We start from the raw sequence: 14,405 nt of genomic DNA, 5'->3' as shown, positions 1-14,405 counted from the left end.
TTGATTCCCAGGGAACACACATATAGATAAAATGTATAACATGTAATGCACTGCATGCTGCTTTGTTTAAAAACGGCAGCCAAATGTGTAAATGTACATGAAGTGCTATCCACCTTATTTTCGAACGCGGAAGTAAGTGATGTGACGTATTTCCCTTCTTTGTGCGAGACGTCCGCTTCAATAGCCAGCCGGTAGAAAACAGTGTAACGGGAGCGCGCATAAAACATGATTTAAACAGTTAATATCTACTACCTGCCATGTATGAACCAGTGTGAGGGTGAAATTAAGAAGTGGCTTGATATATGAAGATATATTCAATCATTTCGTGTTGTTGCTCAGGGGTCTTCAATGCGCAAATATAAAAATACCAGTATCTCTACAATGGGAAATTCAGTCGAGTGTTTGTATATGGAATATACCAAGACTTTGTGTTTTTAACCTTTTCAGGCGATGTTTTAAATTTCACAACTGTCCCTCAAGTGAGAGTTTTTTTTTAAAAAGCAATTTATATTTATATTGACTTGTTTGAGTTTTTATGGCAACACATTGAGCTTCACACGATCCGACAGTCAGCAGCAATTTCTTTCTCATTCAACACATTATAAGTTATTTGAACAAACCATAATAAACATATTAAACTAATACATGTATTCAGTATCTTTTTCGTTTTATGAAAATATTATTACATTGCTTCTCATGCACTAGATGAAGACATGAACTTATGAAATTAATTGCTTATTTTACACACAAAAAGTATGCGCAAACACATTACAAACTATTAGAAACATTAACTATTAAGAAGTATTTGCCATATATATAATATGTATATATTCTGTACTGTAATTACATTTTTGTAATAATATATATAATGGCAGAATATATAAATCAGCTAAATCAGCATATTTTTTATCAGCATAATATTAGTTGTTTTTGAACAATTATTGTATTTATTGTTTACTGGTAGTTTCTATGAAAGGTTTTACTGGATGGATGTGTGGATACAGATCATGAGTGCATGGATTATGGTTAAAACAAATGTTTTGTAGAGATTTACTGCGTTTGTATCAGCTATCATGGCAACCCTAACTGCACAAATTATGCCGGTCTTCCTGGATTTCAAAATAAACATTAAAAATCCAGTCAAGAAGGCACACTCGTGTTCCTCGCAATACGACTACCATTAGCTTTAGTGGTTCACCGAAAATCTTACACAAAACAGATCAAAGATGGCGCCGCCCATATTTACATAGAAAATAAGGTGGATAGAGTGCAGTATAATTAACGCCTATTAAAACAGTATGCATAATGGCACGGCACTCTGGAATACTTAATTCTGATTGGTCAAATTCCCCATTCAGCGTAAAGGGTCAGGACTGCATCCGAAATCATGTAATGCGACAGCACATACTGAATCAGATGAACTACATACTGCTTTATTTTTAATACACTATCTAGGGGGCGTTTAGAGACCATCGGGGGGCGCTCAAGCAAGATATGTCAAAAGGGAGTTCAGAATTCTTGGGAGGCACATGTGAGTTTTACATCAAAGATTAAACTCCTGCAAGACAAGATTAAACTTTAAATGACTTGCAAAAGAATATATTCTGCAATATGTCTGTTAGTTTCATTTTGTAACTCATGCATTCATAGCGGTCTTTTAGGAACCACGTGTTATCCATGCGCAAAAAGATATCGTTAAATAATTGGTACATCTTGTTAATTTGTAAGGGTGTAACGATAAATTGCGACACACACTAATATACCTGACTGATATCGATTCTGAATCGTTCATGTACTACGGCCCTTTGATCAGTAGTAAGTCCTTATCAATCTTAAATCACGGAGAATTTGAGTCGGTTATTACATGCATTTGAAAAAGCCACACATGTCAATTATAATTATTATAAATATTCTTTATCATCAAGAAAATACCTCAAAATGAATCATGAAAAACCAATTGATTTTTTTGTATTACGATAAAAACACATTCCGGTAAATGTAAACTTCTTAATTGCAATCCAATGTATTAACTATTATGACTGCCATGTATGCCTACGGTGGTGATATAATACATTTTATTAAATAAAGTGAAAATTAATAATTTACTTACAAATATGTTATTACATTACATATTGTTTATTAATAATTAACATTTGTACATTTTATGGCTTTTATAAAATATTAGAAAAAAATAGAAAATTATATATTAATCCCCATGATGCGAAATATGACTGCTGTGTGCCTAATGATGATGAAATATTCTTTATTAATGAATAATTATAAAGATTAAGGCTTTAATAAATAACCAAGTTATAAATAAATATGTTTATTCTATAGCTTCCAGATTTTAACAGTTAAGTTACAGTTATATTTTTATCACTGTTGTGTATGCCCAATGAAGCTGTTTTAATAAACAGATTAAAATCGCTGCCTATACTTAGCGTTGAGGGGCATGTGGGAGAGAGTCAGAAGTTGACTGGTTGCCCCCACTCAGGAGGGGACTGGCCATCTGGAATACCGGGAGTTTTCCCGGTGGGCCGCTGGGCAAGCTGGCTGTTATGCACATATAAAGAAATAATAATAACAATCACAAACCTGTGTTTTTTCTTTGGGCCCACTTGTAACTAGCTGCTGTTATATTTCTACCTCCTTCAAAATACACAATTGCTCAGTCCAGCGGTCTAACAGCGCTCCCTCAAATTAAAAAAGTTGATCAATCAAATTACAGAAGGCAGGGTTTTCTGTTCACAGAAGCCGAGCGCAAACTCTAGCCAATCAAATTACAAAGCCGAGCAGGAGTTCCAACCAATCAGATTAAAGACGACAGGAGTTTCTTAAAGGTGGGGTGCATGATTTTTGAAAAACACTTTGGAAAAGGGAGTCAGGCCGACTACCAACACACACTTGTAGCCAATCAGCAGTAAGGGGCGTGTCTACTAAATTACATCGTTGCCTGGGTTGCGTATGTCTGGGGCGGGTCCATCAAAAGAAGGTCAAGATTCTATTCAGGTAGGGGAAGGTGATTTTAAATGTCAGCATTGACTTTCAGAGATCATGCACCCCGCCTTTAATTCCAGGTAATTGAATGAATCCCAGCCAATAAAATGAAAGAAGGCAGGAGGAAAGACATTTAGGCAATATTTTGGGGTGGGGGTGTTAAGGGGACCTGGACCATGGATGGGGCGCAAAAAAGGTTGTTTTACATACAGTAGTATGTTTGGCTGCAGTATGAATACATTTCGGACATACTGCATCAACCATATTTTCATTGCACATGTGACTCATAAGTAAATTATGGTTTTGGTTGTTCTAAATAAGTACAAATTAAATGACCAGTAATTAATTTTTGGTACCTAAATCACTTAAATTCTGACATACTACACAGCTTGCATACTGATTTTCGCCTACTCTATAGCATGGAAGGCAGCGATTTTCCAACGCAGTACTTGTAAGGGTTTATTTCACGATAACCATAAAACAACAATGCATAATGACACGGCTCTCTGGAATACTTGATTCTGATTGGTCAAATCCCTCTATTCAGCGTAAAGGTTCCTGATCACCCTGTCAAGTAATATTTTATGATAATGCTAATATTATGTGTTAACATTGTTGTCACGTGACCACATGAGTGGCTGACAGATTTATTTTGCATTATTAGATACATTTTAAATAATTTCTTTATGTTTGGCAGATCATATAAAATAAAAATGACAAATAAATAAAGCAAAAGAAATGAATGTATACCTGACTGTGTACAGGACTTCATGTGTTCGGGCCAGTGGGCCTGCTGGCAGGGGTAGTCACAGTAACTTGTGTTCCAGCAGCAGTAAAATATTGCTTCTTTCTTGCAGTTGGCACACCATTGCTTCTTCTTGGTCTCATCCACCGCCTGCTGTTTCTCCACCTCCATCTGTTTCTTTACCTCTGACACCAGCCTCTCTTTCTCCTGCTCTAAACTCTGTCTCATTTCAGCCATGGTCAGCTCTACACACACAAACACAATTTAGAAAGATTAAGATTTTAAAGCTCTTACTGTATTAGGAAGGGGCTTTGATACAGAGGGATGTACCTGTAGAAAGTACTTAACAACACAGGTGTATCTTTGAGTAGGAGAACAGAGACCAAAATGCTCGGCAGGATTTAGAAAGTTGTTTCAACCCATGGTTAGGTAACAAAATCCCAGAAAAGGTTTATTTATAACCCAACCTTCGATGGTTATATAGACGGTTTCATCGGACGCACGTGAGGTGCGCGATTACGCGTCTGGTCAGAACTTTACTTCCGGTTTTTGTTTGTTTAACGGTCTGACTAGTTGCTGAAACTGAACTCTTGAACAAATACCTCATCGAAAATAGCACGTTTTGGTTTGCTAGGTAATCTACGTGTTGTTTATTTTGCTTGTTATATAAATAAACGTCTTTAAAAGGACTTTGTTGTTATTTATTCTTAGCAGAGTTTACCGGAAGTTACGTGTTGACCACGAAAGCCACTTGCTTATGTTGTTACTGCAGAAACCGTCTATATACACCCACGGAAAATTAAGAGACCACTTCAAGATTATTTTCAGTTTTTCTAAATTTATAGGAATGTGTTTAAGTGAAATTATTTTTTTTCATTCTGCCAACTATTTCCACCAAGTTCCTAATAAAAATAATGTTTTTATTTGCATTTATTTACAGAAAATTGATAGTATTTTCCAATCTTGAATACTGCAGAGAAAACAAGTTTAATTTTTCTCAATGCTATTACATGTATTTTAGGAAAGTTTCAAAAATATACATTTGATGGACTAACCCTGATTTTTTATTACATCTTTAATGCGTTTTGGGCTGTTGGGTGACGGTCGCCGTGATTTCACCAAGTAAGATGTGATCCTGGATCAACATTTTTTGTTGATCCTGGATCAACGTTTCAATCAAAGATACCCAAACCTACCCTTGACTCAAACCCTAACCATTTTTAAACCCTCAAATTAGTGTGAAATAATAGTTTGAGGAGTATTTCTTAAAAGCCCCTAACCAAAACCTAAACCTAACATGCACACAAATCTTAATCCTGCAATCTGATTGGTTAATGAAAATGTTGTTCCAGGACCAACAATGGTGTTGATCCAGGATCACATCTTACTTGGTGAAATCACATTCACCATTGAGTGACTTTATGTCGCTCATGATGTTTGCTTTTGTTGAAATTCAACAGACATTGGACGGAATTGGGTGTAATAGATGTAGAAATTATGTTTAAAGGCAAAACTGGAGTGGTCTCAATTTTGTCGGCGGCTACATATATTTAAATGCTCCAGGACCCACACATTTTTGTATGAATATCAATTAATATTGATCTGGGTTGCTTCATCTGTGGCTGGGTAAAATATGGAAAAACCAATTGTTGTGTTTAAGTTGTTTCAACCCAAAATACTTGGTTGAATACATGAACCAACCCAACTGTTTGGTTAAATTCATATAAACAAGGTCATATTTGACCCAGCCTAAATATTTAGGGTTGAAACAACCCGCCATTTTCATAGTGAAGGAAAATGTATACAAAGTTCTTCGTTTATAGACGGTTTCGGCAGCAACAACATAAATAAAAGGCTTACGTGGCCTTTATTCAGGTACACTTCCACAAAGAATCAATAACAACAGAGTCCCTCAAGATTTTTTGATAAAAAGCTCAATAAAATAAAAAAACAAGTAAATTATCTTTGCTCAAATCGAATCATAGCCAAAGCTTATCAACCACTACCCTGTGCAAACGTTACTGTTTATTTTCCACAAGGTATTATTCCAGAGGTCAGTTTAGCTACTAGCCAGACAAACACAGAACAGAAGTTCAATTCGGGCCAGGCGCGTATCATGCGTCCGATGAAACCATCGCTATAAAATTTTGCGTAATAGTTCCACAATGTGGCAGATTACCCAGATTGTGTTTCATCTCCGACAGCTCCTGCTGATGCAGCCACTGCAACTTCTCAATCTCAATCCTCAAACGCCGAATCTGCAGAGAAAAACCAGAAGAGTTCAGTCAGACTCATTCATGTCAGCTTGCATCCTATAAAAATCCTCAGGATCTTTTTTATGTTTACACGTTTAAACACACAGTTAGAATCAATTTACAGGTGAAAATGATGTGCACAGACCTCTGCGATCGTGTTTCCAGTTGTGCTTTTGGAGAGATCTTGGTAAATCTCTGTCATTGTTCCCTTGATCACATCCATCATCTGCCATTACAATGGAACACAACAAAGTTAAATCCAGATTTCTGATGTGTTTTTTTTTTTATTAATAAAAGTTTGTTTAGGTAGCCCCCTAAGGTTCTCTACACCAACAATTTAACATACTATTTCAATGCATTCTTTGGCACCTTTAATGGCAAATGAGCTGATGAAATGCAAACACTGATCGCCATAATGGATGTTTGTTTAAATTGAAACTCAATTGTGCTGTCAATTATCTGTCAGTTATTATTTTCTCTCTGCACTAAATGGCACTGTCGTGGTTGGATAGTTTTGGTAAACAATTCTCTGTAAGCATGTGAAAAAATAGGTCATGGGAATTTGGCTCCCCTATTGATGTCAAAAAGGGATCATCATCTATCATATAAAACGGCCCCTTAATCTGCACTAAGTTACTGGGTTGTTCTTTATCACATTTTCTAGGTTGATAGAAGCAATGGGGACCCAATTATAACACTTAAACAATTTATTTAACACTTAAAAAAATTTATTTAGCAACTATTGAATCTCATGCAATACCCCTGCAAACCACCAGGGGGGTTGGGAAACCCTGCTCTACAGTATTCGCTTCTCATAGACTTCTAATGATAAACTCTTCAGTGATCATGTGTATTACCTTTGTGGTGTACTTGGCAATGTCAGCGGCCACATCTGCGGAGGCAGGAGGGGTGAGGAAATCTCCGGCCAAACTGGATGTGGAGGAACCGGATGCAGCGTTAACAGGAGAGGCATCTTTCTGTTGAACAGCTGGTGAAACCATAGAGATATCATTTCATGAATTTTGCATCCCAATACTAAACAGGGTAACCAAGAATGCGGCCATTGTATTAAATTCGTTTTTCAGCTCAAGGGTTTAAGAAAACACAATTTATACGTACCCTTGACATACTGTCTGGTCTGGCGACGGGTGCTTGAGCTGTTGTCTGGTGTCTGAGGCTGTGATTCGCTCGACACCGGCGCCGGCACCTGGGGAACCTGCCCACCCTGCTGTTGCTGCCTCTGAACCTTTTGCATGTGCCACTTTTGAGAAGATGTCTGGAATTTACCGCTGGTCTGGTTCCACACAGCAGGCCGCTGAGCCGGCTGTGCGCTCTCTTTGGGCAGCAGGGGGCGCTGTTTCTTTACCACATTAGAGGCTGCTGGAACTGAAGCGACGGCTGAGGTTGTGGTGGCTGGAGTGGTAGATACAGTGGTGACCGGCGCTGGTGGCTTGATGGCAGGTGTGGATGCGTCTTTCGGAACGAGATTGGAGGAAGATGAGGTGTTATCCGTAGATGGAGAAGCGGATACGCTGGTTGACGCCGAGGCTTTACCTAGACAGAAATGAGATGTGATTGAACAATTGACACCAGAAATTTTGTTGTTTCCAAAAAATGAGATATCTACCTTCAGTCTTAACACCTGTCTGTTGGTCTTTAGGTGTGGAGACGGGTGCCGCTGCAGTATCCCGCTTGGCTTTCTTCTTTTCCCTTCCTCCAGATTCCTCACCGAGGTCTATCACCAGCTCGCGCTCGGAGTCTGAATCCATATCCAGCTCCGGGCCGGCACTTCTTCCTTCTTGTCCAGCCTGGGAACTCGCTCTTGTGGTCTGCGCTGGGGGCTTCTTCTCCTGAGTATCTTTTTCTGTAGCACCACTTATCTTCTCTTTGGTTTGGAGATCTGAGGATTTCTTGTCCGCTGCTGGCATTGAAGGGGCAACGTCTTGGTCTTTTCCCTGAGCGGTTGGATGCCTTGATGGTTTTTTTGAGTCTTTGTGGACGCTGTTGCTGTGGTTAGCGTTCTTAGGCTTCTGTTCATCGTCGGACATGTATTCACTGTCGCTCGAGTCAGATTTATCGGACTCGTCCGAGTCGCTGTGCTCAACACCCGGATAAACATCATCCGAGATCTCATCGATTCCTGTGTGTACATAAGAGTACAGAGTTTATCGTGAAAATGCACAAGTTCAAGCAAGTGAATGTGACACTGATGATATCACCAATGACATCACTACATGATTAAGTTAGAGATATCATAAGCGTCAAATGTTTTTGACTATATATACTTTTACAAATATAACTTCAAATTTCAGTGTTCATTACCAAGCTGAGCCTTGCAGCTCTCGATGGTTTTATCCAAACTCCTGGTTGGTTTTTTGGGAGAGGTGAGGAGCACAGACGCTTGCTGCTGTTGTTGCTGTTGTACAGTCTCACTGAGCTCCTTAAGGTCCATTTCGGCTTTAATACGATCTGCCAAAATATCATACGCAATTTGCTTTAACATTCAACAATAGTTAATTCAAAAGCAATGTGGAATGTGGTGGGTTGGAGATGTACCCAGGTTTAGGTTGAGGATACCCCCTGTGCCCGAAGTCCTTTCCTGTTTAACCGGTGTGGGAAGTGATGGTTTGGGGCTGCCGCTTGTTTTTAGAGACGCAGGAGAAGCTGTTGGCAAAAAGGCATGCTTTTAGTTCAACCTTGAGCTTTATCACACAGTTTTGCAGTGAGTTAGTTAGTCAAGCACCTGTGTAATCCATCGAGTCTTCACCCGCGCTACAGTGACTCGAAGAAATTCTCGGCCCTCGATCGTCCTGCTCCAGGTCTGACCCGGTGTGGACCGATGAGTTGGTGCTCATTGGAGATCTGGGCATGTCTGTCGTAGAGATCCGACGCCCCGTCCCTCCTCCTGACATCACCGCCTTACCCGGGGTCATCTTGGGAGATGCAGTCATATCGAAGTTAAACTTGACCTTGTCCGTTTTCTCGGGTTTAACAGGGCCTTTTTTGGGATTATTGGGGTCCTGCAGCATCTGAAACTGGTTGTTGGGTGTGTACGGTGTCCGGAACGGAGCGTAATTGAACACGGCATATTTCTTGCGCACGTTCTCCACGTAGACCTCCATTTCCTGCATGGCGCTGTTGAAGATACTTTTGGTCTTTTTTACAGAAAACGGGATCTCTTTAGACATAAGGTAACAGTTGTTTATGGGTACCCAGGCTCTGAAACGAACAAAAAAGCATGTTATTTCCATCCAGGTGTATCCAAACATAACAAAAATGGAGTAACAGGCTAACCTGTCGTGCTGGCCGAAGAACCGCGCATCCACCTGACCATCTTTGTCTCTTAAGGCTTTAGCAGGCCAGAAGGGAAAACCTTTTAACTTGGCCCACACCAATGGATGAGGTTGAGACTTTAGAAAAATAACAAAAATATTGCTGATTAGATCCATATTAATCATCCTTTTATTTCTACATAGAGATTATAAGATATTAACGTATAGAAAAGACGCCATCTTACGCAGGGTTCACAGAACCAGTTGTCTCTCTTCTGACAGGCAGACAGGTAGCACTCTGGACAAACCTCAATTTCATTCATCTGAGGATCAATTGGAGGGAAGACTTTAGCAAAACTCACATTTATTTTATAAAAATGTACATTAAACAGGTTTACGTGAAAGTGTACGTATCCACCACATACTGTCTCACAAGTGTTTATAACACTACATACACTCACCTCATGTTCACAGATCTTGACAATAACTTTAGCAGTTGCTGTTAACTTATGGTTCCCTGAAAAAGTGGGAAATGACATGGTGAAAAATCTTAATAAATGAACTGATAAAAAGCCAAAAAATAAATAAAAAATAGCAACAGACCAGCACTGACCTCCATTATAAATGATACAGTTGTGCAGAATCCATTTCACATCGGCCAGAAAAGCTTCAGTGCAACCGTACATCTTCTTTTTGATATTCTGCAGACACAGACAGTTCTCATTTACTAACACTTATATACAGCGGCCTTGAAATATTTCATGCCGTTCATGCAACTATTTGGACACTTTCTGTCTTCTTGAAAATTAAACATTGTTTTATTATAGTGTAACTCTAGTAGCCATATGTAAAGGTATATTACCATTTGTAAAACCATGGTTTTACTTCAAAAAATATGGTTAAACTATGGTTACTGTAGAATTACCATGGTTATAATAACCACTATAATAACCATGGATTTTTAGTTTTATTCATAGTAAAACTGCATTTATAGTGGTTCATTTTTATAGGGTGGCTGTCAAACAAAGTGGAACGTGTTAGTAGTTAATGTCACATCTGTGTGAACTTAAAGGAATAGTTCACCCAAAAATGAAATCAAGCCTGTATTCAATTCTTGCTGAAGCCATCCTAGGTGTATGAACTCCATTATATAAAAATATCCTGGCTCATTTTTCAGCTTTGTAATGGCATTGGATGGTGCCCCATTTTTAAAGCTCCAAAAAGTGCATCCATCCATTAAAAAAGAAATCCATATAGTTGTGAAGTGATGGGTTTTGTAAGGAAATGGTTATATTTCTTTATAAACTGGCGGTATACGTGTTCACGAGAGAGGTAAGGTCAGGTGAAATGCTGACCCTATACAGCAAAATATTTGATAATATACTGCTTTAAATACATGTTTAATACATTTTCAAGTAAAGATTATTGAAATGTATTTTTGAATTTAAAAATATATTTAGTTTTAACCTTCATATACAGTATTCTACATATATTTTAAAATGTATTTCGGGGCAAGTAAATACATTTGTTACCATACAATAGCCATACATTTATGCTAATTAAAGCAAATTTGTTACCTAATGTTACATAACTAACAGTGAACAATACTTTTACAGCTTTTATTCATCTTTGTTCATGCTAATTTCAGCATTTACTAACACATTTTTTTAAATCAAACAATGAAATCTTAACATTAGTTAATGCACCATGAACTAACATAAGTAACTATATTGACATTAACTACCATAAACAAAGATTAATAAATGCTAAAAAGCTATATTGTTTAATATTTGTTCATGTTAGTTAATGCATTTACTAATGTTTACTAATACAACCTTTTTGTAAAGTGTCGCCAAAAATTTTTCTTTCATGTATGTGAACGTATTTCCCGACTGAAGGGCAAAATACATTCTTAAATGCTTTAAATTTATTTTAATTTATTTATTTTATATTTATTTATTATCATTTTTTTCTAATTATTTTCTAGAAAAAAAATTATATATACATTAATAAATGCTAAAAAACTATATTGTTCAATATTTGTTCATGTATGAGAACGTATTTCCCGACTGAAGTGCGAAATATATTTTTAAATGCTTAAACTATAATTATAAAAATATATTTTTTTAAATGACAAAAATTATAATTATTTTCTAAGGAAAAAAATAATATATATATATATATTTTTAAAGTACATTGAACATTGAAACTCTTAACATTAGTTAATGAACCATAACCCAACACGGGTAACTATATTGACATTAACTACCATATACGAAGATTCATAAATGCTAAAAAACAATATTGTCCAATATCTGCTCATGTTAGTTAATGCATTTACTAATGTTTACTAATACAACCTTTTTGTAAAGTGTTACTGAACTTTTTCTTCCATGTATGTGAACGTATTTCCCGACTAAAGGGCGAAATATATTTTTAAATGCTTTAAATCAATAATAATAAAATATAAAAAATGGTAAAAACTATCATTATTTTCTAGAAATAAAATATATATATAAAAATATATATTTACGTAAATACATTCTAAAATATATTTTTGCAAATATAGTTTTTAAACATTAAATATATCTTAAAATATACAAAAATGCCAAAAAAATATATGCGATGTCTGACCCAACATTACAGAAACACACCAACCCTCCAAAAGACATTTATTAACAGTATGGATTCGTTTTTGGTGGATGGTGGCACTGTTTGGAGCTTTAAAAATAGGGCACTATCCAATCCCATTATAAAGCTGAAAAGAGCCAGGATATTATTTAATATAACTGACTGTGTTTGGCTGATAAAAGAAAGTCATGTATACATATAAGATGGCTTAAGGGCGAGAAAAATATGAGATAAATTAGTTTTTGGGGTGAACTATTCCTTTTAAAGGGACTAAAACATGGTGCAATGGGACTTGGTTGTCCAAATAATTTTGGGGCGACTGTAAGCTGACAAACACGACAGTCAGAAGGTTCTTGCCATAATTAAACCTCCACATACCTTCTCTAACGTGCACAGGTCCATGGGGTGAAAAATATACTCGGCATAATCTGGGTGCTGTTCCAATGACACGGGCTTCTGAAACGGCTCGGTCTGTAAGATAAATCATTCATGAAGACCCACCGGCGCAAGGGCTGAATCAATATAACCCAGCCACGTTTAAACTGATACCATCAATGTGAAAGGCAGTAGCGATGAATTACAGGCGTCCGACTCTGAGGTATGGTTTACTCACCCCTGGCTGTTTCATCTTCTGCAGAGCGAACTTGAGTAAGTAGGACAGTTGCTCCAGGTTAAGCATGGTCATCGCTTTACTCTGAGTCTCTATGCATTCAGCCACTGTTATTTTCTGAAGCAAATAGTGAAATGATTGTATTTAATATATAGAATCACACACACAAATACTTCACTCCCATTCAGATATTATTATACTTATTTTATATCTATTTGTTTCAGTACCGGAACATATCCAAGCATATAAATTCTGTCCGCCATTTTGGATAAAATTTATTGTATGCCATTGTGGCATAAAAGATTAGTTGAGATGGTATTGACGGACAAGATTATGTAAAGAGGATGTGTGGCAGATATTAGCGTTACGACAATAATTTTGCTTACAGAACCTTTGAACTGACAGAAGTACAGTCATGTGACACACACAACAAGACTAAACCAATCCAACACAGCAGACGCAATACATTTAGTCGTATTACTCTGAATACCTCACACTCTGGACAGAACCAGTCGCCTTCAGGCTCGGCGGCAAGTTTGAGGCACTTGGCGTGGTAGACGCGTGGGCAGAGCTCACAGCAGAGCACCTGGCCCTCGCGGTGACACAGCCAGCAGTAGAAATCATTCCTCCCGTCCTGCGGTACAACATCAACAGGGTCTGTGGTGAGTGCGGGCTGCTTGACATAGTAAAAGGGACCATGTCTAAGCTCACACTGAAATGCAGGCAAGAGAGACAGGGCAGGGGGTCAAAACACAAGCCACAACACTTGCAGGGGACACGTAGCAAGGCAATAAAATAAATCAAGGACAGACAGGTAAGCAGTCACGTGACCACTGGGTCAAAAGTAGCGGAATGCAATCGGGAGGATATTGTGCAGGATTTCCCTCCAAATTTCAATAAACACACCACGATCTAAGGTGTCTGAGATCAAGCGTGTTTGGCTGGTATTGGAACGAAATCCTAATTTGCTCATTTACAAAGCCGAAGATGCCAAATACAGATTACCAGCATCAAGGGTCAATAGCAATGCCACAAAGACCGTGTAATACTTTGACTATTTTTGGATAGTTCATGTGGATTTTTTGTTTTGTTTTAATATATTAAATTATCAGTGCTTATTAGAAATTATCCAAATTTAGCTTTCAAGAGCCAACATTCAAATCTGCGTTTGGCATCCTGTATGAAACGTTGTTCATTAGCATTGCAGCACACAATCACCAAGACTGCAGAGCATTCAATCATAAGAGCACTGTCATTATTTGCTGTCATAAATAATGTGAACATACAGTGGCTACTAAAAGACTTTCTATTTAGTCACAATATTCATACTAATTGCAGGCCTGTTATAGTCATTGTATTAGATTACAAAATGAAGAGCACAGATGCCATCTAAACACCATCTTTGTCAACAATTAGATCATGATTTTAACCGAATGCTCTCGGCACGTATTATATGTTCATCAAATACCGCTTAAAGGTGCCAAATAATGCATTGAAATAATATGTTAAATTGTTCTGATATCTACATAGAAGGTTTGTGGCTTTATTAAAGGGGGAGTTCAAACGGTATTTCACGCATTCTGACTTATTAACACAGTTTAAGAGTTCGTTTCCTCATGCTAAACAAATGCAAAGTGTCATAAAATCAGTTGGACATGTTACAGAGTATTTCTGTGCCGTATGCACTTAGTCAGGGTTCGTACAAGTTTCGGAAAGTTTTTTACGATTACGGGTACAGCTGACATTTCAGGGGTAAGCTATACGTATCACTTGTTTTTATGGGCACTTTCCCCGGAAAACCCCGCCCACACGTCAATCAGAGAAAGAGGAAGCTAAGTCTGTAACGCTAAAAAAAGTGGACGCTAAGTTACAGGCATCACTTCATGCGACAGCTT

The 14,405-nt window shown here is 37.6% G+C and overlaps 1 protein-coding gene across 15 annotated transcripts in view; it reads right to left on the bottom strand.

Moving 5' to 3' along the window:
* prkcbp1l (protein kinase C binding protein 1, like) overlaps positions 1 to 14,405 on the bottom strand; it is a 28,001-nt gene that overhangs the window by 1,009 nt on the left and 12,587 nt on the right. For 12 of the 15 annotated variants that reach the window (XM_073875017.1, XM_055187902.2, XM_073875018.1 and 9 more), the window contains 16 exons: positions 13,001 to 13,222; positions 12,514 to 12,627; positions 12,279 to 12,371; positions 9,883 to 9,970; positions 9,731 to 9,786; positions 9,515 to 9,592; positions 9,292 to 9,407; positions 8,741 to 9,216; positions 8,554 to 8,661; positions 8,320 to 8,466; positions 7,625 to 8,137; positions 7,117 to 7,551; positions 6,855 to 6,985; positions 6,143 to 6,223; positions 5,922 to 6,000; positions 3,748 to 3,987 (listed from right to left, as the gene is read on the bottom strand). In XM_073875017.1, the coding sequence (XP_073731118.1) occupies positions 3,748 to 3,987; positions 5,922 to 6,000; positions 6,143 to 6,223; positions 6,855 to 6,985; positions 7,117 to 7,551; positions 7,625 to 8,137; positions 8,320 to 8,466; positions 8,554 to 8,661; positions 8,741 to 9,216; positions 9,292 to 9,407; positions 9,515 to 9,592; positions 9,731 to 9,786; positions 9,883 to 9,970; positions 12,279 to 12,371; positions 12,514 to 12,627; positions 13,001 to 13,222 (2,977 nt within the window). Of the gene's footprint in view, positions 1 to 2,437; positions 2,554 to 3,747; positions 3,988 to 5,921; positions 6,001 to 6,142; positions 6,224 to 6,854; positions 6,986 to 7,116; positions 7,552 to 7,624; positions 8,138 to 8,319; positions 8,467 to 8,553; positions 8,662 to 8,740; positions 9,217 to 9,291; positions 9,408 to 9,514; positions 9,593 to 9,730; positions 9,787 to 9,882; positions 9,971 to 12,278; positions 12,372 to 12,513; positions 12,628 to 13,000; positions 13,223 to 14,405 lie in introns of all 15 variants that reach the window. The other 3 variants (XM_073875029.1, XM_073875030.1, XM_073875028.1) reach the window with 2 other exon arrangements.

The sequence above is a fragment of the Misgurnus anguillicaudatus genome, chromosome 13 (assembly GCF_027580225.2).
Source record: "Misgurnus anguillicaudatus chromosome 13, ASM2758022v2, whole genome shotgun sequence".
In the NCBI taxonomy this organism is placed as follows: Eukaryota; Metazoa; Chordata; class Actinopteri; order Cypriniformes; family Cobitidae; genus Misgurnus; species Misgurnus anguillicaudatus.
Note: the sequence above shows the minus strand (reverse complement) of the source record. Positions and strands in the feature narration are given on the sequence as shown.